The 22580-nt window shown below is 39.4% G+C and overlaps 2 protein-coding genes across 8 annotated transcripts; both read right to left on the bottom strand.

The window, feature by feature from the left end:
• Positions 1–931: 931 nt before the first annotated feature.
• Positions 932–7798, bottom strand: sephs3 (selenophosphate synthetase 3). Its single transcript, XM_007569761.2, has 8 exons — positions 7416–7798; positions 6883–6986; positions 4480–4587; positions 4167–4321; positions 3542–3632; positions 2949–3048; positions 2601–2813; positions 932–1951 (listed from the first exon to the last, which is right to left on the bottom strand). Exons 1-8 carry the CDS (start codon positions 7762–7764, stop codon positions 1710–1712), a joined length of 1362 nt encoding a protein of 453 aa, XP_007569823.2. The 5' UTR covers positions 7765–7798; the 3' UTR covers positions 932–1709.
• Positions 7799–8313: 515 nt separating this feature from the next.
• Positions 8314–21340, bottom strand: ikbkg (inhibitor of nuclear factor kappa B kinase regulatory subunit gamma). 7 transcript variants are annotated; one of them, XM_007569758.2, is made up of 16 exons: positions 20989–21340; positions 19104–19244; positions 18001–18266; positions 16036–16110; positions 15513–15698; positions 15069–15127; positions 14742–14789; positions 14230–14332; positions 12963–13078; positions 12735–12887; positions 12575–12647; positions 12366–12500; positions 11737–11873; positions 10835–10911; positions 9973–10201; positions 8314–9940 (listed from the first exon to the last, which is right to left on the bottom strand). In XM_007569758.2, exons 2-15 carry the CDS (start codon positions 19240–19242, stop codon positions 10017–10019), a joined length of 1752 nt encoding a protein of 583 aa, XP_007569820.1. In that variant the 5' UTR covers positions 19243–19244; positions 20989–21340; the 3' UTR covers positions 8314–9940; positions 9973–10016. The 7 variants fall into 7 exon arrangements, with proteins under 7 accessions (XP_007569820.1, XP_007569821.1, XP_016536025.1 ...); XM_007569759.2 differs by having other exon boundaries at positions 8314–9946; positions 9979–10201; XM_016680539.1 differs by having other exon boundaries at positions 8314–9942; positions 9979–10201.
• Between the last annotated feature and the right edge of the window lie 1240 nt (positions 21341–22580).

The raw sequence follows: 22580 nt of genomic DNA, 5'->3' as shown, positions 1-22580 counted from the left end.
TGTCCTGGAGGGGATTTACAAGACCGCCGTCATGTTGGAGAGGTGTATAAACTCAGCGCGTATTTCGTGCAGAGTTGTGGTAATAATCAGGTAATATTCTGGCTTTACACAAATTTAAGAAAAAGTATCACATTGCTTATTCATACTTTGCTGATTTTGGTTCCGAGTTAAATCTATACATCATTTTTATTTCAATAAAATTAATTTAATAAGAGTCATTAAATATTTAGGACTACCGCTTTTTGTGCATGAAAAAAAAACTTATTTACATGCTTCAGAATTTTTTTGTTTATTTCTGTTCAGCAATGTTGTTTTGTTTGGAAATATTTGACTGATCCGTTGTTTTGCTATCAGCAACTTTCCTCTAATCTTCCTACATTATTGTCATCCATGGTTTTCAAACTGTGGTTCAAGTACCCAGGAGAGGTTGTTTCATAAATAGCACCTACTACTTCTGCATCCAATACTATTTTTTGTTTGCTTTTATAAACATAATTTCAAGGTTTCATACAAAAAAATGTTTTCAACTTGGAAAATATGAGGTTCAAACACCAAAACTGAACCTCAACCTTCAACCAAAAAGCTCGTAATGTAATGAACTTGTATACCACAACACTGTGCACAGCAAAAGCAACTGGCAAAATGTTTCCAAAAGATCCATAGAAATTTTCAAGGCAAATAAGATGCTATATCTATTCATATATTAAATCTTTAGGAATGTTTTTATGCTTCTGCTCAAAGTACAGCTAAATAACAGAGTCCTCACATCAATATTCATCACTTTTCCACAATTTCCTGTTCATTCCTGGCCTATTTTGAAAATGTAAATGCAAAACTTCAATTTATTGCAGAATTGTCTGTCAAGCCAAGGCTATAAATATGAGACCAGAAGAAAACAAAAAAACATGTTTTAAGGATGACAAAAATGATGTTTTATGGATGGATAAAATATTTATACATGGCAGAGAATAAAGTCTGCAAAAACAATCATTGCTGCATATTTTGATCATTTTCAAATCTATCCAGACATGGAATATATTTATACTTTCCAGAACAGTGTTTTAACTTCAGTTTTACTTTTAAATCTGTCAATCTTTTCAACAAAAACAGCCAAACAGAGTTTTGGTGGTTTTATTGAGTATGAAATGCAGAAAAATCCACAGACAAACAGCTTTATACCTCCAGCAGTTTCAGTCCCTCCTCTAATCCAACGGAAACATCCGCTCTGCCTGTCCCTGTGCTTCGGGTTTAAAGTGCAGAGCTTCATAAAACAGGAAGAGAGGAAAGGACTCTGATGGACGGCCAATCAGCTGTCGGAGGCAGGAATCCTGGACTCTGCCCAGCTGTCCTGAGGAAGCTGCTCAAGCCTTCCAGTGAGCACAGCGGACAGAACCAGGTGCCAGGATTAGTCTGTCGATTCTTCACAACGCTCGTTTAACAACATCCCATCTGAATACATCCCCGAAATTAAATAAAGCAGATTAAGACATAACAAGAGGCGTTCTGCTAGAAAGCAAAGGAATGGGGTTAGAAAGAACCCATAGTTGATCATATCAAAGGTAAAATGTCGCCTCGTTTCAACAGATGACGGTCATTTTGATTCATAACCTTTCACCAGATGAACAATTCCATATAAACACCCACACACGCGCACACACCACACACACACACTCACTCCAGGGTAGTGTCAGAGATTGCAGTGGCGCCGTCTAAGCCAAATTGCTGCTTGGGTCGGGGTTGGCGGTGCTGTTGTCTTGATTGGCCGCCTGGCTTCCTCGGGCCGGCACCTCGATGATGCGCGGCTTGTCGATGATGCGCGCCCGCCGGTCGCCTTTTTCAACGATGCCGATGATCCAGGCTCCGTTTGAGGCGCCCTGAGCCGCGTTCAGGCTCTTCATCTCTGAACAGAACTTGGCCGCCTGCTCTCTGGGTAAGCACACCAGCAGCCCACCTGTTGGGGAGAGGCTTGGGGTTAACATCTGGATTCACTCATCATAGATTTCTGTTGTTTTTACAAGCATTCAGACTTTTCATTCTGAGGTGATCTCGAAAGTTTAAAGTTTTATTTATTTTCTAAACTTTCTCTGCTTATTTAAACATAATTCCATTTTGTGTTAAAAGTATAAAAAACAATAAAAAAAAGAAGTCTGAAATAGAGATGCAAACAATCAACCTACAACTAATTGTAAATCAATAATTTATTAGATTAAAATGAGTTCCTATCAATTTACTAGTAACATCCACTTGGAGCTTCTTTTAGTGTTGTAGTTTAGCCTCCATCCAGAAGAGGCCGACGCTGGTGATCCCTAAGGGAAGCCAGCTCATACAGAAACAAAGATGGCGGAGCAACACCAGAGAAAGAGAAACGGTCTAAACAGAGCATGATGAAAAATACACCTTATGAGGTTCTATTTATACGGACTCGAGCTCCTTAAGTTTCACCTTAATATCGCTCATTCAGCCGAGCTGCATGGTGGAGCAGCACTAGCTTCTCATTCAGAAATTACCAATGAGCTACAAAGGTGAGGATGTGAAAACCAGAGAAAAGTCTACCCAGATCTACTTTCTCAGCCTAGCAGCCCTGCAGATCATCCTCTTACCGGAGGTTTCTGCCGATCTGCCCTGCAGCAGGTTGAACAGGTTCCCACAGGCCTTACTGATGGCACTCATCTTGGCTATGATGGGCAGGTTGTGGATAACGAAGGCCACCTCGTTTTTCTGCTGCTCTGCCAGGTTGTTGGCGTGACCCAGCAAACCGAAACCGGTCACATCCGTGGCGGCGTGAGCCTGGTACTTGTGCATTAGGCTCGCCGCTGCAGGAGAAACGAAAGAACGGGTTAGTTACGTTAGTTACACTTTGGTAACTCTGACAACTAACATGGATCTGAATCCCAGATAGACATGAATCTAGTCTGAAAAAAAATCACAGAGGGTTGGAGGAGTTGTACCTGTTCGGTTTAGCGTTGCCATGGAGAACATGGCTTCATAATATGCCTCTTTGACCTCCTCTTTGGTGACAACAAGCTTGATCCTGTTCCACTTTTCAGGCTGATGAAGCAGGAAAAAAAAAACAGGCAGGTTTAGGAATAGGGAAAATTTCTACAGACAGTTTTAATTTTCAGCTGGGTTCAGTTCTGACTGGAGCCTTTTGTCAGAACGAGGGTCCGTTTCAGGGGATCAGTCATTCTGACTGCAGAAACCCCAGGACTGAGACTAGGGGTCCTAGTGCTAGTAAAAGACTAGGGGTGCACTGTTTGCAGTTTTCTGATCAATCAGCAGTGTTTAAAAAGTCTGACCTGCCCATTCAGATTTTCTCCGATATTCATATTTTTGTCTGAAAAGTCGCCCAGTTGGTAACTTTGGCAACGATAGTTCCTGTTGTCTTTTGCGAACAGGGACAGCGGCTGATTTTCAGATCTTTGTGGATGTAGATAAGATCACTGGGTGAGATTGGCTTCAGATCTTCCAAAGCTGGTAGAATACAGCTTAAAATTAAATAGACAAGAATAAAAATAAAGCAGTATTAAAGTGAGTGGTGAACCTGATCGAGCCACTGGTGGGCGTTTACAGCCACTCGGGTCCCCAGGGGTTTGGTCAGAACCAGGACGTCACCTGGTACCGCTCCATCGGGCCTGGGACACAAACACAAACATCAAGCATATTTACTTTTTTTTTTTTATTAAAAACTCAACTGTTCAACTGTGTTCATAGTTCTTTGTGCCAAAAGGAAAGAGGATTCTTCTAACCCAAGAGAATGATGTTGCCAGCAATGTTTGGTAAAATAAATTATAATCCTGCCAACATGCAAACTCAGAGAGAAACCTGCAGGGGATTACATTATCATTTATGAAATTCATTTAGAATTTTATTTCTAAATTAAATTAAATTAAATATTTTTTTAACTTCAATAAATCTTGCAGAAAGTGTTTTTTCAAACAATCCATCTTCCCAATCAGGAATCAATAATGAGATTCAGTCAACTCTGAGGTGTTGAGGGAAAGCATTCAGAAGGAAGAACAAACAGAAGGAATGAAAGACACAAAGAGAGGAAGAAAAAGAAGAAAGTATGAGAGTGAAGATGGAAGGAGTGACAGACACGGAATGTTTCCACGTTAACAGGAAGATGAAGGTGGAAATGTGAACGTGTTGCATCATGTCTGACTCACATGATGAACTCATTGGGCTGGCAGACGACTGATGCTACACCCCCAACGATGATCCAGGGGTTGATCACCGTCTGGCCCCCCGTCACCGACGTCCCTCCCTCCTCCGCTGCGTCCCGGAAACCTTTGATCATCAGCGGCGTCACTCGCTCTCGATCCTGTGGGCAGACGAACAAAAACCTAAAGGTCAGCGGTGAAGGAAACACAACGCAACCCCAGTTGCGTTGTGGACCAGTTATGGACCAGTTACGCTGCCACTTACGATTTACTGGCGACAGCGCTCATTAGTTACAAAACAAATAGAATATGTTGCTACCTTTTCATTCATCTTCTGACTGAGGCTCAGCAGCATCAGCATGTTGTCGCACTCCGTGATGCCCATGGCGTAGAGGTCACTGAGGACATTCGCACACGCTATCCTTCCCTGGGACACGGCGAGGACAACAAATGAGCGACATCGGGACCGTCACACAAAAACTGAAGGATCAAGCTAGTTTTGGAAGATCAGAACCTGAATTTAGTTAATAAATATATTCCCCCCCAAAAAATGGAGGTGTCTTGGAAAAAACGTCCATCATGTTACCCCCCCAAGAAGATCTCTAAATTTCTTAGTTTTTTTTTTTCTCGGAGATTTTCAACTTTCCAAACTCAGAAATGTCCTTGTTTTTTCTAGAGTGTTCCTGAGACTACTCACAAAACTTCTTAGTAAATATCCACTAAAAAAAAAATGAATTTTTTTTTTTATTATTTTATTTACAATGGCCCTAAAAAACCATCATAGTCTTGTGGCAAAACATCACAACTTTCTACCGTCTTCTGCAACAATTCCTCCTGAAATAAATCTGCAACAGACAATATTTTGCGTAAAGGTACCTGCGCTAAAAAGTTAGTGAATTTAATTTTGGGAACATTTTTTCAAGAAAAACTGGAGTTGTTTAGGCATATGGTCTTTAAAAGGTCAAAGTTCTAAAATTATCAGGGTTTGATTCATTTATATTCAGCAAATTAGAACATTTTTGAAAAGTTCCTTTATTTCTAGGTTTAACTAGGCATACTGATCACTCATGGCAGGACTACTAAAAATTTTAAATGCTCCTCTTATAGATCATCATTCTTAAAAAGAAATCAGAAAATGGAAAGTGAATGCATTACAAAAAAAAAGAGTGGAAATCCATTTAAAAGGGCTGGTTGGTACAGAAGCTGAGCTGTAAACGGTGAATGTAGATTTAGTTTAAAGTCTGATGTCTTTTAGTAAATCTTAACCCTGCAAAACAATGGCTGAATGCTTCATTTAGTGTCAGTTATTGCAAACTGCTTAAAAACCTCTTAGATGTTTTCATTAGGCAAGAATTTTCACCACCCTGCTGCTTCATGAGGCTCTGAGGGGGGATGTGGTAACATATGACAGAACTCATGACCGAGTCGCTGCCACAGTGTGTGTGTTTCAGCCACCTATCTATAGAGAAATTAGAAACACAGAGCTTTGGAGCCAAATAAAAAAGAAAACTGGCTAAGCTTGCACCCAAAGCTTCCGCTCTCTAATAATTCTGGACATTTGAACCACGACGTGAATTTTCTTTCGTTCTGCTCACGTTCCCCTCTCAAATATAACATTCAGTTTGCTAGCGTGTTTTCTTTAATGCAACGATGGGCGTAGTTAAACTTCAAAGTGCACACAATCACCATTAAAACCCTTGGTGATAGTTAAGCTGACGCGGTTAGTCATTAACATTTAGTCGCATCAATCATTTATAAGTTGAAGTCACTACGAGCAGAAATCGAGTCACAGAGCAGAAACGACTCTTGGAGGGTTTTACTGATCATCCTGTCAGTCTCTATAAAAGTCTAGAAACCTTTCACGGTGACCCGTTGTACAGCTACTACTGCAGATTTAACCCACAGCAAACAATGGAAGCTCATTTCATATTCAGATTCTGACTGCTTTTATACTATTTAAATAATTTGGTGTCATATTTTTTTCAATCTCATTATCGTCTCTCATTTTCAGAAGAATGCTTTTTGTCTGATTCTTAAGCACCTCAAACTTTTCACTTTCAGACATGGCTATTCACATATTGTGCTAAAAACACGTCACTTGTTGAATCGACAAATAGTATCAAATATTACAGTTTATGTTCTTATTACTATAAAAATTGGATTATTTAAACAGAAAGAAAATTTGGACAGAACGTCAAAACCTTGGGAAATCTGACAAGGAACAAGCAGGTCATATCTGTGCGGACCTGGAGGAAGTTGTGTGAATCTTTCAGAATTTAGTTGCAGCCTTTTAAATTCATTGCTTTAATGTAGTTATTAAAGTCCACATTCAGTGGTTTTTGTCACTGTGAAGAAAAAGTTAAATATATTCATTTGCTTGATGTTAACAATGTTAGTTCTCTGTTCAGCGAGTTGAATATTAATTAAATTATTTGTCTTTTATCTTTCCAACCCTCCCCAGTTTAATCCAAAAATAGCCACTGTTCTCTGCCCTCTTTGGCAGTGAGCTAACATACTAAACTTTCTAACTTGTTGCTTTTATGTGGATACTCACCCATGTCAAGTCGGTGTGTTCAATAATCTGCTGTCTGTCTGAAGCCACATTTGACTGATGAACTAATAATTGTCCAAATCTAGTTTTAGATATGTTTTCATACTAAATTTGTAAGAGTTTTTAATAACTTCTGCCGTGTAGAAAAAAAAATCCACAACAAAAACTTACCATCATATATGGATCTTCTACCAGAGGGTAGAAGAAATCAGTGGTCTGGACCAGAGAGAGACCTCCATGCCTCAATGGAGTCACACAACTGTCCATCCCAATACCTGGAATAAATACAAAGAGACATGCAAGTTTTCTCCATTAGCAGCTCGACTTAGCTGAAGTGGATTTATACAGCAGCAACATTCATTGGTCATATTTCAGGAGTAATAGTGCATATATTGTAACTCCTTGGAATGAGTATTGGTGAACTTCGTACTTGAAGCATTACAGATATTTCTGCTGAATCATTTACCTTGTGTAGTAATTTAACAGCTCAGGGAACTATTGTTCTGGTTTACACGCGCTCATTTTATATTTGCATTACAATAAGGTTATATGATTTGTAAAACTTTCTCTACTGTGAATGGTCCACATCATCTGTCATACGAGTCCTCAAAGCTAATAGTATTAGCAACTGTTCGTTAGCTAATTGAGGTTAGCTACCGGGTTCGGCAGCTCGGAGCACAGGGGCTGGTGCTGGAGTTTCTTACCAAGCCTGGGTCCAGGTAACTGTTGGCCGAACTCAGAACCCTGGTCTCCAGCCTTGCCCGGCCCATCGCCTCGGTCCGCCTCCAGTCCCGCGAGGAGTTTGAGCAGAACCTCCTGCGGGACCTTGCATCCTCATCCCTTCAACTCGGAGTAAGATGTAAGACGGAACCCGCGTTCCAAGCCGTGGTCCTCGGGTTTAAATGGCTTGTATCCAGGAGGGAAACACCCCCCGGAACCCTCAGTCTCAGCTGAGGGAGGTGGGGTAGGTGAGCCCGACATGCCTGCCCGCAGAGTGGTCTTAAAGCACGAAGCAAGGCGGACAGCTCGGCCCGATGTGCAAAGACGCAACATGGGGTGAGTGTCTAGTACCCGTTGTGTGACTAGGAGACCCGCGTTACCAAAATAAAGTCCGTTTAACTTCCTGATAGACCATAGACTTTAAAATAAAAAGTTAGAAAATGCACAGTTGTATTTAAAACTTTTAAGTGTGGTAAACTACATTTGCGCGTTATCTTATATCATAGCCAAATGTTATAATAAAGGTAGAGTTGGTAATAAACAAGGCAGAGGGTCTTTTATTTTGAAATTAAACAGGGATTTCTGCCTCCAGGTTGAGCCGGAAAAAAAATCGATGCGCGTGTGTCGCAGAAGAGGACGGTTAAGCTGTACCATCAGTCCGGCGGGTCCGGAGACATCCTTTTCTTCAATTAGTTGGATTTTAAAGAAACATTTTAATGCTGGTTATGTAACGTGGGAAACATTCCCAATTATTTAATTTACCTTTGGTACTTCTAAAGTATTTTTGAATGGAAACGTAAAACACCAGACTTCTACGACCCCTCAGAATAAACGTTAATGGTTTCTCCCGAGTGGCTCATTAAACTGTCACTAAAACACACAGACAATTGAATAAATGATTTATTTCGTGAATCCTTGCAACAAATTACAATTACAAAGAATATCCTCACAATACGAAAAAAAAAAGTTTAATGTGCTTACATTCATACTGATAAATAGCAGGCGTCAAAAGATAAAGGATAAGACAGGATAAGGGGCACAGCAGGAGTTATGACGGGTTAAGGGTCAGGTTTAGAGATAAAAGCAGCGGCACAGTCAAAACACAGGCACAGAACATAGAGAATGGTTACTTTTCTTTCCAACAAGAGTTAATCCATCTCTACTACATAATAATACATGTTTTGAGTTGATGCAAAAAGCTACTTTTGCAACCAAAACATTTGAATATTCATTATCATTTTAAAGCTCATCAGATAAATCTACATGCATTTTCTTTTAAAAAAATTGTCACATTTTTAGTATTAGGTCCAATGAATACTGATATGTTGGATGATGATGTCAAAGTATACACATGTACTTCATAACATGTTTACTGTTCATTTGCACAAGAGACAAAATGGTGGAAAAGGGAAAGTTGAATCATGTAAAAGAAAAAGAGAAACAGCAAGTGGTATCAGGGAATGGACAGAGGGGTAAAAGGAAACAAAAGGACAGGTGTTGGCAAAAAAAAAAAAAAACATGAGGAAAGACAGAGGTGCCAGTAGAAACCGAATCCAGGAAGCAGGAGAGGAAATACAATAAAAATCTTCTAATTTAGCAAATGACCTTTTATTTGCCTCCACACACTTTCTCCTTATTCTAATATATTAGGGTTTTTACTTCAGGATCCAGAACGGGCTTAGGTCTTTTCATTTCTCCTTGTATGACAGAAAGTAAATAAGGTGCAATAACCAAATACATTTCCCCCAAAGCTGGACACAGAAAGTACAACGGATCCTGAAAGTATTCACGTCCCCCCCTCCCCCCCACACATTTCTTACCTTAGCAGAATGTCTACTGAAACCAACCTGAGTACAAGTCTCTTTAAAAAAAATAAAAATAAATAAAATCTACACAAAGATTTTACAGATATTTGTCAAGTTTTCTAAATAAACAGAAACATACGTTTTCACAGCCATTGTTTGATATTTTATTTTGTTGAAGCCTTTTTTGGCAGCAGTTCCAGCCTCCAGTTGTCTTCAGCATGTCTCTATAAACTTGGTTTTTTGGGGGTAAAATGTCGTCCATTTCCAAATAACAAAGGGAACTGTCCTTTAAGATCTGCGATGATCCTTTCTCAAATGTTTTTTTTTTTTTTTTTTTTGCTTTGACACAATTCAGTTCCAAAGGTCTACAGATAATTCCTCTGAGTTTATTGCTTGGTTTCTGCAGCCAAATGTGTTCCATTCCAAATCATGTTCAGTCTTCTGAAGTTAGCACAGGGGAACTCCAATTTTGTTGGAAAAAACTCTCCACTAATTAGACTCTCAGTTTTGACTGCCATAGGAAGGAATGTGAATATTATGTAACTATTATTTGTAAATGTAAAAAAATTGTCTAGCTATAGAAAAAACAAAACCTTACTCAGGTGGGTTTTAGAGTTGGTCTGCAACAGGCAACATTTTTTAAAAACGAAGGGATGTGAATACTTTCTGGATGACCAGTAAATATACTACGTGTGTGTGTGTGTGTGTGTGTGTGTGTGTGTGCGTGTGCGTGTGCGTGTGTTGGCATTGTGGTGCATTGAACTACGCTTGCCCACTGCATTACTGTATACAGTCCATGACATGTATCTGCAGTGTGTCCATATCTGGAGCCAGGTAGTTGCACTTCGGACAGCATAAATCAGGCAGATCTGCAGCTGCTGCTGCAGCAGGATCGATGACCGGTGCCAAAACGTGGTTCCGGTTCGGTGGCACGGTGTTGAAGCCAGCACCAGGAAACCCTACCACTGAAGCAGAGGAGAACATCTTAACACAGCTTACTACAGGACAAGCATTCTTTTGACATACATTTAATGTGCAAGACTGAGGTTCATTTAAGAGCTCCTAAACATACAATGTCAGAAAAACAAATTTTTTCCCAAAACTCCTTTTTCACACTTGTGCAGATCTGGAAATGCTAAAATAAAAATCCAGACTGGACAGGATCCCTGCTAACCTACTGGCACCCATCAAGATTTCCAGAGTAAGTCCCTCCAGGATTTTGGGGATTTTTTGAGATTGTTACAGCCTAACATCACTGATTTTATGGCACCTTTTTCAAAAATTTGCAGTTTAAGATGAACTTTTTTTTCAAATCTTTCTTTTTTTTGCTACAAAATTCTTCTTACAAAAAGGTTGAAGTTGCTGCATATAAACTTCCCCAAAAAAGTTCAGTAACAAATGTTGTTGCACTTCAAATAGTCCAAAAAGTTGAAAACTACCCACAAAATGTTAACAGAGAAGCATTCTGTTAGAACAACCCATTCTGAAAATTCTGTATTTCTTAATGTCTAAAGTCTCTGGATTCCCTCTGACTGTACAAGGCTGTTTAAAACTGTAGGATTCTGTGCGTGTGTGTGTGTGTGTTGGATGTATTGTACCTTGCTGAGGGGGAATGTGAGTGGGCCGTGCAGGAAAATCATCCATGTGTTTCAGCTTCATTTGCTCCAAACGTGCACTGAAACAGAGGTGACTAGTTAGACCCTTAAATAAATAATAATGAAAAAAGATCAATTTATTTTTGCTGCATACTAAAAAAAACATCTGGTTTTGACAACAATGGGGGACTCCCATTTTACTTTGAATTTTTGGCACATATGTAGGTAACTACAAATATGGACGCGTTTGTTGATCCCCAGGTAAAGAAGCGTAAGAACCTATAGAACTCATACAGCTTTATTACAACTGAAGATGAAAAACAAATGATGCTGTCCATGAATTGAAGATCATAATTGACAACCTTGAGCAATCTTCAACTGAGCGTCTTCAGTCAGCAACTTATGGAGACTATTCCTAACAACAGCTGTCAATACTTACGACTAGGTAAACTTTTACAGTACGAGTTACAGTATATTATTTCCCTTTGGGATTATTAAAGTATTTAGAATCAAAACTGAATTAAATTGAAGATTCTTCATTTACAGTGCAGACCCACCTAGGTTTAATTCCCAGACAGACAGAAATCTAAGTTTGACTCTTTCAAAACATTTTTAAACTGAGATTCTGAACTATTGAGGTAGAAATTATTTCATCTTGGATTGCGTTTATTGTCAAAGCTGGGTTCTGTGCAGATCCAGACCGAGGTGATTTTCCACGTGAGGTTTCAGCTTCAGACGGAACCAAAAAAACCTCGCTTGTTTGACAACACCTGCAGTTGAAGTAGCATTTGATAAGCAGCTATGCTCCGAGTTGTGACCACCACAGATTTCCATTCTCCATGAGAAGCATGTCCAAATATACAGCACATTAATATTAACACGGATCCTGATGAATGTGTGGTTACCGTGCTGTGAGCTCATGCTTCAACCGATCGATCTCAGCCAGAGCCTGAGTGAACTGTTCCTGCAGCTCTTCCTTCTTCTGGTTCAGCTTCTCTCTTGCTTCTCGCTCTGCCAGGAAATCTGCCTTGTAGATCTCAGCCTGGCACAAACGCAAACAGGGAACAAGGTGCTGCGTTTATACTTTACAAAAAAAAATAAAAATCTGTTTACATTTTTAAGATGGTAAATGCGTTATCATAACTTTTTTTTTAAATTGAACATTTTTCCCAACTGGTACAGCGTGAAAGAACCTTTGAACTTTGATCTTCTCATTTAGAGAATCTCCACTTCCTTGCCGATTCATGTGGCTTGATGATTTTTTTTTTTTTTAAAGGATGGCCTTTGAAAAGCATCTCTCTCCTCATCTTTTCTGACAATCCTACAGCTGCTGGTGTAGCTTGTTACAAATGTCGAAGAATACAAATACAAACGTTTGCATAAAACAAATCCAATGTTATGTTTCCTCTAGTAGAGCAACAGACCAACTGCTGAAATGTTGGAAGTGTGGCAGAGAGAGAGCCGTGATTAAAATCAGCAGATATTGCCAGAAATCCACCGACTGCGAAGACATGAGCAGCGGTTTGGACTTTACCTGTGCTGTGAGGACAGGGACGGTTTCCAGCGAGCCTTTCTGCTGCTCCACCTCCTCCTTGAGTTTATCGATCAGGTCCTGCTTGATGGCCAGCGCCCGCTCTGCCTCCTCTAGCTTGCTGCTAAGGTCTCCTCCCTGCAGCGATATGCAGAGCCCGACGTCAGAACAGCTAAGCTAGTGAGGGTGAAGACGTCTGAGTGTGTTTTTACCTCACTCTTCAGTTTGGAATCATAGTCTCTGAACAGACATGTGTAGGCATGCTGCAACTGTGACAGCTTTTTTCTGATAAGAGCAGAACAAAAGGGGATTTTAAAACACACTGTCTTTCCAAAAGTATTTTCATCATGTGGAACGGTGTGCTGAACCCACTTCTCCTCTGTGACCACGTGCCTCTCCGACTTCAGCGCGCTCTCCAGGCTCTGCACCTGCAGCAGCAGCTTGTCGTTGGTCACATGATGCTGCTTCCTCTGCTGCTCCAGCTCCCGCTCCGCCGCCTGCAGGGCCTTCACCTTGCTGACCAGCCTAAACGCAGAAACGACAAACGGCTCGTGACAAACGGACTGGGCACAACCTCGCCGGTACGACGGGACGACTCACTTCTCCTCCAGCATTTTGCGCTCATCGTCGCTCTTCTGCAGGAGGATCTGCCTCTCGTTCAGTTCGCCTAGCAGCGACGTCGCCTGAGCTTTCAGAGCCTCACAGTCCTTGGCCAACTGGTGGAATGCAAATAGAAGAAAATAAGCTTTAAATATGCCCTCACAGATAAAGGCAGGCAAGAAGGAATTGAGTATTTTGGATGTAATTTGCTAAACAAACATTTAGTTGTGGAAATAATTTGACTAAGAAGTGATTAGAGGGTTTCTGCAGGTTTCATCAACTCAAATGTAAGATTTTTTAAGACCAGTATGGATGAAATTTAAGACCTGTGTCACGAAAGAAAAGTACAAAAGTAAATTGCAAATCAATTGTATGGGTTGACAACAGAAGTGAGTCAACGCTTAAGACGAACATCATTCAGCCAACTGCCAATAGATTTGCACTTAAGGAAGAAGCTAGCTTAAGCGGTTATTACTGGTAGCTGCAACCGCCTTGAGTCAAATAATACAATAAAAGATGTCTGCACATGACTCCAAGTTTTGCGTAACAGTAAAGTCCCATGACAAAAGAAAGCTACATAGAATATACAAGCTTAAATAGCCCTGCCAAAACAAAATTTAAAGACATGTGGCTAACGACTTTTCAGACCAGGAACTGATGAATAACAGGCAGAGGAGATGTAACCCTAACCTGCCAATTCCGAGTTTGACCATACAGATTTTTTTTGGTCTGAAAAGTTGCCAAGTTGACAAAACTGGGGTGTCTATTGTTAACGGCACTTGGTGGGCCAGTCAGCCCTCTCTTACGACAGATCAAAAAGGGGACAAGGAATGATTTTCAGACCTTTGCGGAGATAAGATTCACAAGTAAGTATTGGCTGATCTCCCAAAATTTCTAGTCATGAGTGAAGAAACAGTGTTAGAAACAGTTGCTGCTGCTTCTGACAGTCAGGTAAACACTGAGTGAAGGTCACCAGACAGAAAGGATGCCTCAGACAGCATTGGTAGTGATAATTTTGAAGTGGTTATGTTGTGGGTTTACATGAATCTATGAGACTTTATTGTCTCCAGGAAATGAGGGACACTCTTTACCACACAGAGCAGAACGATGAAACGGGTGGAATTGCTTTTCCATCCCCTGCTGTTCCAGATAGTTGTATACTGGGTATTGTAAGATTACCAACTGCTGTAGTTGGCAATCTTTAGATTAAAGGACCAAATATAAATCTAAGGTTTTACTAAAACATTAGCAAAGCCTTATAGCAGACCTGGGCACAATCCTTGTCCTTTTGTTTGAGCAAAGCTTCTGTCCTGTCCCGTTGAGCGGAGCTCTTTTGCAGGTAATCCAGTTTCTCCTCCAGCTCCCGATACCTAAAGCAGAAATGCACTAACATTAGAATTATGGTAAATGCATTATTGTAGGCATAACTTTTGATATAAACCAGTAAAATTGCTGATTAGTTATTCCATTTAACACTCATTTTCCTGAAATCAAGGCATTTTTCGATGAAAAAATAATTCCAAATAAAATATCTTTGAATTAAAAGATGCAGAAAATAATTTAGAAGTAAATTATCTTCTTTTTTACCATGGTAAAAATCCTTTGTGGTTTGTTGGAATGGCATAAAAACCCCCCAAAGTGGATGAATAATACAGTGCAACACGTCTGATCTACTTGTAAAACCCACAGGAAACAAAATGAGTTCAGATTTTGGAGACAGACAGGCAAGCAGTGACACATGCAGAGGGAACAAAAAGCCACACAGAGCTGTAGGCTCACCTGCCCTGTGTGGCCTGAAGCTGCTCTGTGAGTTTAGCCAGACTAGAGCTGGCAAAAGGAACCAAACAAGGCAAAAGAAGATAAGGAAGAGGAAGAGGTTTGGTTAAGCAGGAGGAAGGACAGAACTTTAATTAGAAGAGCAGAATAACCTGCAGTTATAACAGGGTACAGCACGAGTTCATTTAGTAGAACCAAGATAAGGTTTTGGCTTAAAGTTAGTTTAGCACCGTTAGCTTAAATGATCTTCTACCTGTGTGTGTGTGTGTGTGTGTGTGTGTGTGCGCGCGTGCGTGTGTGCGTGTGTGCGTGTGTGGGACTGAGTTTTACCAGTCAGAGGTGTGCTGAGCCTCTGAGCGAAGCTGAACAGCTTCCTCATTACTGCTCGTCTGCAAAACATTAACACAATCCTTCAGGCCACAAAACATAACAAAAAAATTAATAAAAAAAACAATTCCTAAAAAGATTACTAAAGACTGAGCCAGCTGGGAATGTTTTTCAAAAACATTTTTTGTGGTGCTATGAATGTTGTGCTATGATGTTACAGCCATACAGTTGCCTAAAAAATAATGAACAGTTTATTCTAAATCATAATTTTCATCGTTATCACAATAACACCTCAACATGTCATGAGAAAATTCTAAGTCCATATCACCCACTTATATGAATTATTTTATTTTCTATGGTTCTGGATTGTATCTGAAATTCATACATGCGACCTCATGTCTACTTGTATGTTAGCGGACAGGAAGTGAAGTTAGCATAGCGTGCTACCTGTGTATGGAACAGTTTAGCCCGCAGGTGCTCAATGCATCGATGCTGTCGCTCCAACACTTCTTTTCCCTCGTCCCGTTCCCTCTTTAACTCTTCATTTTTTCTTCTCATCTCTCTCATCTCTTCCTCTGTTTTTTCTTTGTGGCTCTTCAGCAGTTGCAGGAACTCATTGGCACCCTCTGCAGGCTGGAGAGATAAAGAGATGCGATGGTAATAGAAGCAGGTGACTTTGCCGCGATATTTAGTGACGTTTCAGACAGAAAAAAATATTAAAATCGGAATGAGCAGATCAGTCTTTTTAAAGAATTTAAAGATCTGTGATTGGTCACAAAACTCCAATCTTTGTAAGACTTATTACTATTTTTTGTGAAGCACTCTGTGACAACTGTTTGAAGACAAACGTTGTAGAGTTGTTATAACTGATTTATAGGTTTTTATTTGATGATTCTCCCTTAAAACGATATGAACATTTTCGACAAGAGACATGTGAGGTGAAATGGAACAAACAAAAGAAACACTCTACCAGGCTGCGATGTGGTGTGGTTTGTGTCTGCTGCTCTGTTTCTTCAACTCTTTTCCTCTCCCACTGGTCTAAAGTCTGAAAGACAAAACATAAAAACACAACTTTGTTAAAAAAAAAATAGAATTCAGTTTCTTCAGACTCGTAACTCTACAGCATGTGTGTCTAAAATTCTAGATTGAGTTTAGGAATGCACCGATTCATTTTTTTCAGACCGATATCAATATCTGGGGTTCAGTATCAGCTGATACCGATCCAATACAGAAATACAGTGTTGAACATTTCTTTCTTTCTTTCTTTCTTTTTTCTTTAAATATGGACATAACTGTACTGAATTACACATTTTTTTGATAACTCTGCACCAGTACACCTACATACTAAATTCTTCATACTGAATTCTAAATGTAATGTAAAATAAATAGAGCTCGTGTCTTATTGGTTTGCTGTAACTGATACATAAGCAATCAATTAATTGCACGAAAAATTTAAATAAGCTCAATAATTTCCATTCTGATGATTCATATTTTTTGAAAGGCAATTTTGTTTGCAGAGATTCAATAATCCATTTTCAATTATTGTTTCAGTTGTTTGTGGTTTTTCTTTTCTTTTTACTAGTTTTTTTTCTTCATCATCGTACAATTATTATTATATTACATGAAAATGGAATCAAGTTTTTTCATTTATTGCAGTAATTTTTAGAACAAATTATTGTTCTGCAAAACTTCATATTGTGACAGACCTAGTGATATAAATGTAATTCTCTCGTCCCTTTGAATAATTTGTAGGATTTCAAATTGCAGTTCCATATTGCAATAAATTGTTTTATTATTATATTTAGTGATAAATATATATATATATATTAAAAACTATGTACAGTTACTTTTCAATTTACTTTTAGGTAGTCGGATGTGCCCGTCTTCTCTATTTAAATCTAGTGATTACTGAAGGGCAATATAATATACAGATTTCATATCTGCACTCTTTTGGTTGAATGCAGTATTTATTTCCACTTTGGCTTTATGTTGTTTAGTTTTTATTCAAGTACGATTTTTGTTAATGGAGACTGAGAATCCATTTTATTTTGGTTTTTGGTTGTTTTGTTTATTTAGTTTATCAGTTCCTGTGTTATGTGTTCTTTTGAAAATAAAGTGTATCTATCTATGGCAGGAAATTGCATGCATTATTAATCATTTCCATTAAATCAGTGTCAAAAGGTCTTGAAACAATATTATCGTTTATCGCAATAATTTTTTAGACAATCGCTCGGCAAAATTTGTTATCGTGACAGGCCTAGTCATGTGCAGTTGAAACAAGTTTGTATTCTTTCACAGTATGTTTCATTGCTTTTGAATAAAATTAGATTGGAACATTGAAGGTGCATTCGGATGCTGTCAGGTGTTATAAGGACACAAACGTGTTTTAACTGCACATGACACAGTGATCTCGAATATGAAGGACACATTTAGAGAGTTATCCTCCAAACTACAGGGGCTGATTTTCAAATCTCTGAGGACAAGTGAGAGACGTCGGTTAGGAGAAAATCAGTTTTAAGATCTGACTGGCTGAACAACCTTCCAACAGAGATAAAAATGACGATTGCTACGATTGTGAAGATCCAGACTGCGATGATTTAGTCAGACTAAAGAACATAAGCAGTTAGCAATAAAGTGACCCATCTCTCATAAAACACAACAAGTTGGCAACACTGTACAGCTGATGACAAAACAATATGCAGTCACCAAGGGAACCATAAGAACCATCTATAAACGCTTTTCCAGGCACCATAGATGAAAATTAATCTAAACCTTGCATATTTAAAGAATGCAGCATTTCTTTTCATTTAGAAAACAAGTTGAGAAGAAGCTTCCTCTTAATGTTACAAGACAAAAAGAGTCTTGTTATGTGTGACAGCCTCTCTGAATGGTGGGATTATGAAGGCACAGCGACGTAAGTCTGCAGCACACCCACCTTTGGCTCATCCAGCGGGCCGTTCCGGGCAGAAAGCCCCGGTGACGCCTCCATCTGGGCCGAGCTGTAGCTGTGGTTGGACGACGAGCCTGGTCCGTTCACCATGCTCTGCAAAGAGTGGTTCTCCTGCGCCAGCCTCTCCACCAGCGCCCGGGCCTCCTGGAAACGACAGCTGAGGAATTCCCGCTCCTCCCTGGTCCGCCGCTGCCATCCCTCCATCTCTTCGCAGCGCTGACGCAGAGCCTGGTTGCTCCTCCGCAGAGCCTCTGGAGGACGGACACGTACCAACGTTCAGTCTACGTCTTCTTCCAGCACAATCAATTACAAAAGCCAACTTTGACTCTACTACTGTTAATAATCAGAAGAGTTTGATATGGAACTGCAATAAGCTTGTGACAGTTCCGGTTCAGGTCACTGGGCTGTTTATTTTTAGCTGCGTCCAGCATTTATCAAATTACAAACTTTTCTAACTTTCTCACCGTACAGCCAGAGACTTAAAGAGAAGCAGCAAAAGCAAATGAGCTGGATTAGCAGAGCTTGCTAACAACTGATGATGTTGCTGTGGAACATCATCTTTGCTTGTGTGGAAATTGAGCTGTTAGCATCTCATGAGACTGTTATACAGCACCAGTCTTCTCTCAGAAGTTGCTTTAGATATGTTGCAACACAAATTCTACCATAGATCCTCCCCAACCACAGAACCGCCATCCACAACGACTGAAGGATAGTTAGATGACAGGAGTTACGGCAGCTTTTAATTTCCCTTTCGGGATAAATACAGCATTTTGAATTTTAATTTAATTGAATGACGAGATTTCACACTTTTCCTGTGTGTATATGGAATTTTTGGCAACTGTTGACTTCTCAACAGGAACAGAGTAATGCTGTTCCTTTGCATTACACTGTAAAAAATGGCAACATCCAAAAAAAAAAAAAAACTGTTGCAGCATAAACTACAAGAATGGATGGGAACAAGAGAACAAGATGAAGCTGACAGGACAAATCGTGGAAATATCTTGGATACAGAAAACTGCTTTTTTCATCATCAGTTTTTCTTTTTTTTTTTTTTTACAAAACGTTTTTATTTTTTTGTAAGTCAATACCTCGGAGCTGCTGGTTGTCGCCCAACAGTCTGGTCACCACTTCATTGCCAGCGAGCTCTGGTGGGACCCTGAGGGTCCCTCCGCTGTCCTCTCCAGACATGTCCCACTGCATGGGGCCGTCCGGCTGTGGCTGCACCATCTCTACAGAGGCAGAGGCAAAAGACAGGCCGATAAATATCCACAACTTAGGAAAGTATTACTGCAGTGGAAGAAGTGCAGGTAAGGCACAGTGCAAACACCTCAATTCATTTGCTTATAAGAGCCTTCACTCACTTTCAGTGCAGACTCTGTGTATGTATGATTTAGAGAAACACGTACACCGTCCAACAGCTATAAAGAGTACACTCCTGGAAAGTTTCTCACATTTTGCATAGATTGCGATAGATCAGTAATAAAGTAGTGCAAAATTGTAAAGTGGAAGAAAAAGGTCTTCACATTGTTTTAACAAACAAAAATCTGATCTTGTTTTTGGAGCAGGTATTCACCCTCCTTTTACTCAGATGCCCTCATATAAAATGCACTCTGACCCTTCAGAGTCAAATGGTTCACAACATTATGAAAGGCATCGATCGGTTGCCTTTGAATGAAATTATTAAGCATCCCTGGGATACGAGTCACTGAACCATAACCTGGGTCAGTTCCAAGAGCCACTTGTAAATAGGAGGAGAAGCTGCTCCAATCAGAAGAGAGGCTGCTGCATACCTGGCTTAAATGAATGGGTGACTAATTCTGTAGCAATTTGAAGCAAACTGAGGAGATTATGCAATCACCCAATCAGTTGTGCTGAAGTGGGGAAACATCTAAAACATGCAAGACAAGGGCTGGGGATAAGGGTGGGTGACATGGACTTAGGATTTTAGTGCGGTATTTTGTAGTACTATTGTGGTAACAAAGATTATGATAGAAAAAACTATTACTCATTTTATAGGTAATTGTTTGGCTGTGACTGCAAAACGCTGCATTTAATAATCATGTTTTTGAAACCACTGATATTGATGGTCTCATGAAAACAAACTACAGAGAAAACAGCAAAAATAACATTTTTGAGCATACATACAATTTCATTTATTATTTACAATCAATAACTGAAATTCATCATGACAACAATAAATCAAAATTCTTATTGTGATAAAAAGTTGTTCACGATAAATGATAGTCAATACGATGAATTCCCACCTCTAGTTGAGGAGCTAGAGGTGGGAGATCAAAGGATGTGAGTTAGAACATCCCAGAGTACATGTTATTAGAGAATCCGCAGCAACAATGGAAGATTTGTGTTCACTGAAGCGTCCCATTTAATCTGACTGATGTTTTTTGTTTTTTCAATTTACCATAAATATGCAACAACAACAAAACTCCGATTAATATAGCCTTTGAGGGAAAATATATGTTCTCTCACTCAACAACTATTCAATTCATCATTCAAAGGTTTCTGAGGTTGAGCACGTTTTCTGCAGATGAAGGTGGCCGAGTCTTACTTTCACTTTCATTTTAAATCTGACAGAATTGTCCTTTAGTGGGAGAAAACTATCAAGTGAGCCTGTTTCAGATTGTTAGGATCTTTGGAAAAATGCCAAACTTCCCTTCCGTGTGAGCAGTTTAACCTGCTTACAGGTGAACATGAGCGGAAAAAAAACATGACCTCATCACTCAAAGTGCCTCTGTTGGGCTGAAATCAACTCTCATGCCACAAAATAATGTGGAAAAACCGTTTAAATAAATAAAGCTGTGCATTATAAAAACACACCTCAGCGTACACGGAATCACCCAGGGACATAAACAAAACGTTTGACAGTTATATTAGGCTAACGTTAAACGTTAACGTCAAATGCAAAAGACTTTTACATATAACCAGGCGCAGTTATAGTCACAAACCACATCTTACCTTTTCTTCTCGTTTAGTTTTGATACCAGGAAAGAAACAGCTAAGCTGTCACTAAGAAACTGCCCTTCACAGTTTATTTAGAACAGCTGGCTAAAGCAGACAGCTAAGACCTAGCTAATTAGCTTGGTAAGCTAAAGTAGCAAACTGTCGGCAGGGCAAATTAAGAAGTTATTTTAAGCTAATATAAACGCCGGCCTAAATCAACGATCTAAGTATCTCCGGAGAGCCATTTTGTCCTGTTTTGTAACTTATTCCGAGTGCGCTGAAGGTTGACTGAAGAAATCTGCCGATTCGGAGTGTTGTTAGCTGGAGAACGTGTAGGTATTTTACCCTGCGCGTTGACTGTCAGGTACAACTAGCTCTGAGTCATCGAGGATGTTTATGGATCCAAATACACTGAGGTCACACGCCACCCACATAGCATTCTGAGAGTTTCCAGAGAGGAGGTAGAAGGTATTAGTAAATATAACAAGCATTCGCGTCAAAAAATTATATATATATATATATATATATCTGACCCCTGTCAGACCAAACACGTGCGTGTGGTCGGACACGTTTGTTTGTACTTTCAGTAAACTGTTAAAAAAGTACTATAATTTGTAAATATTTAAGAATATATTGTCTCATTAGTCATTAGAAGAGAAATCTTAAAATAAATTGAGTGATGAAAATGAAAATAAAGTGGTTATGATTCTCATGCAATTGAAACTGAAACACTAAACTTCGGTTTCAGAAATAGTTGAAGTTAAATCTGTCTGGTTATTCTGAAAACTAGAGTGTAGTTCTTTGTAAATGAAATTCTTGTGATGTGAAAGCAGCAAAGAAAATGTAATGCTGAAAAAAAAAGATTCCTCTTCCCACTTAATTTGTTTTACTTTAGAGGCACAACATAGTTTTTTTTTTTTTTTTTTTGCAACAATCCAGAACTTGAATCTGAAAATGATGTTACAGTCACTGTAACATCAGCTCTGGATGCAGCTGGTTGAGGTCGGTGCTTGTGGTTTGTGGTATTTGTTCTTGAAGGTGGAATTTCCAAGTTGCCACCCTGAAGTCACAGGTCTCCGTTTGAGCTTGGAAAGTTAAAGGCTCCTTGTCAATTCAGAAAGATTTGCTGAGTGTTATGCAGGAAGTAATAGTTTCAGTTATGAACCAGCTTTGGAAGCCTCTGAAGGTTTTGTGTCACATTGAATGAGTCACACAGACATCTTATGAATTAAAAAAAAATAAAAAAACTCTTTTGTGAACATGCTGCTACAAAATGCCAAGATTTATATCCTGAAGTGCAAACAACAAAGATGTGGACTGGAGACATGAGACTTGGAATCAAGTCAGACATCCGTCACAAGTTACATTACTTTGAATTCAACTTGGTAACGTAAATGAAAGACTTTGTTCTTGCATTGAACTTTCACTCAAGTAACTCATGACTTCACTTTGACATAATGGATTCTGAGATCAGGGTTGGTGAGGAACTTCAGACTTTCCAATTAATTTTCTGCGTCCTGTTGAGGCATTTCAGGCATAGACAGAGGCTGGTTGCCTTCATGTAGCAGGGTAACTTTGCTCTACAAAGAGTATATCTGGTAAACTAA

This window comes from Poecilia formosa, unplaced genomic scaffold (assembly GCF_000485575.1).
Source record: "Poecilia formosa unplaced genomic scaffold, Poecilia_formosa-5.1.2 Scaffold245, whole genome shotgun sequence".
In the NCBI taxonomy this organism is placed as follows: domain Eukaryota; kingdom Metazoa; phylum Chordata; class Actinopteri; order Cyprinodontiformes; family Poeciliidae; genus Poecilia; species Poecilia formosa.
This window is presented reverse-complemented; position numbering and strand designations above follow the sequence as displayed.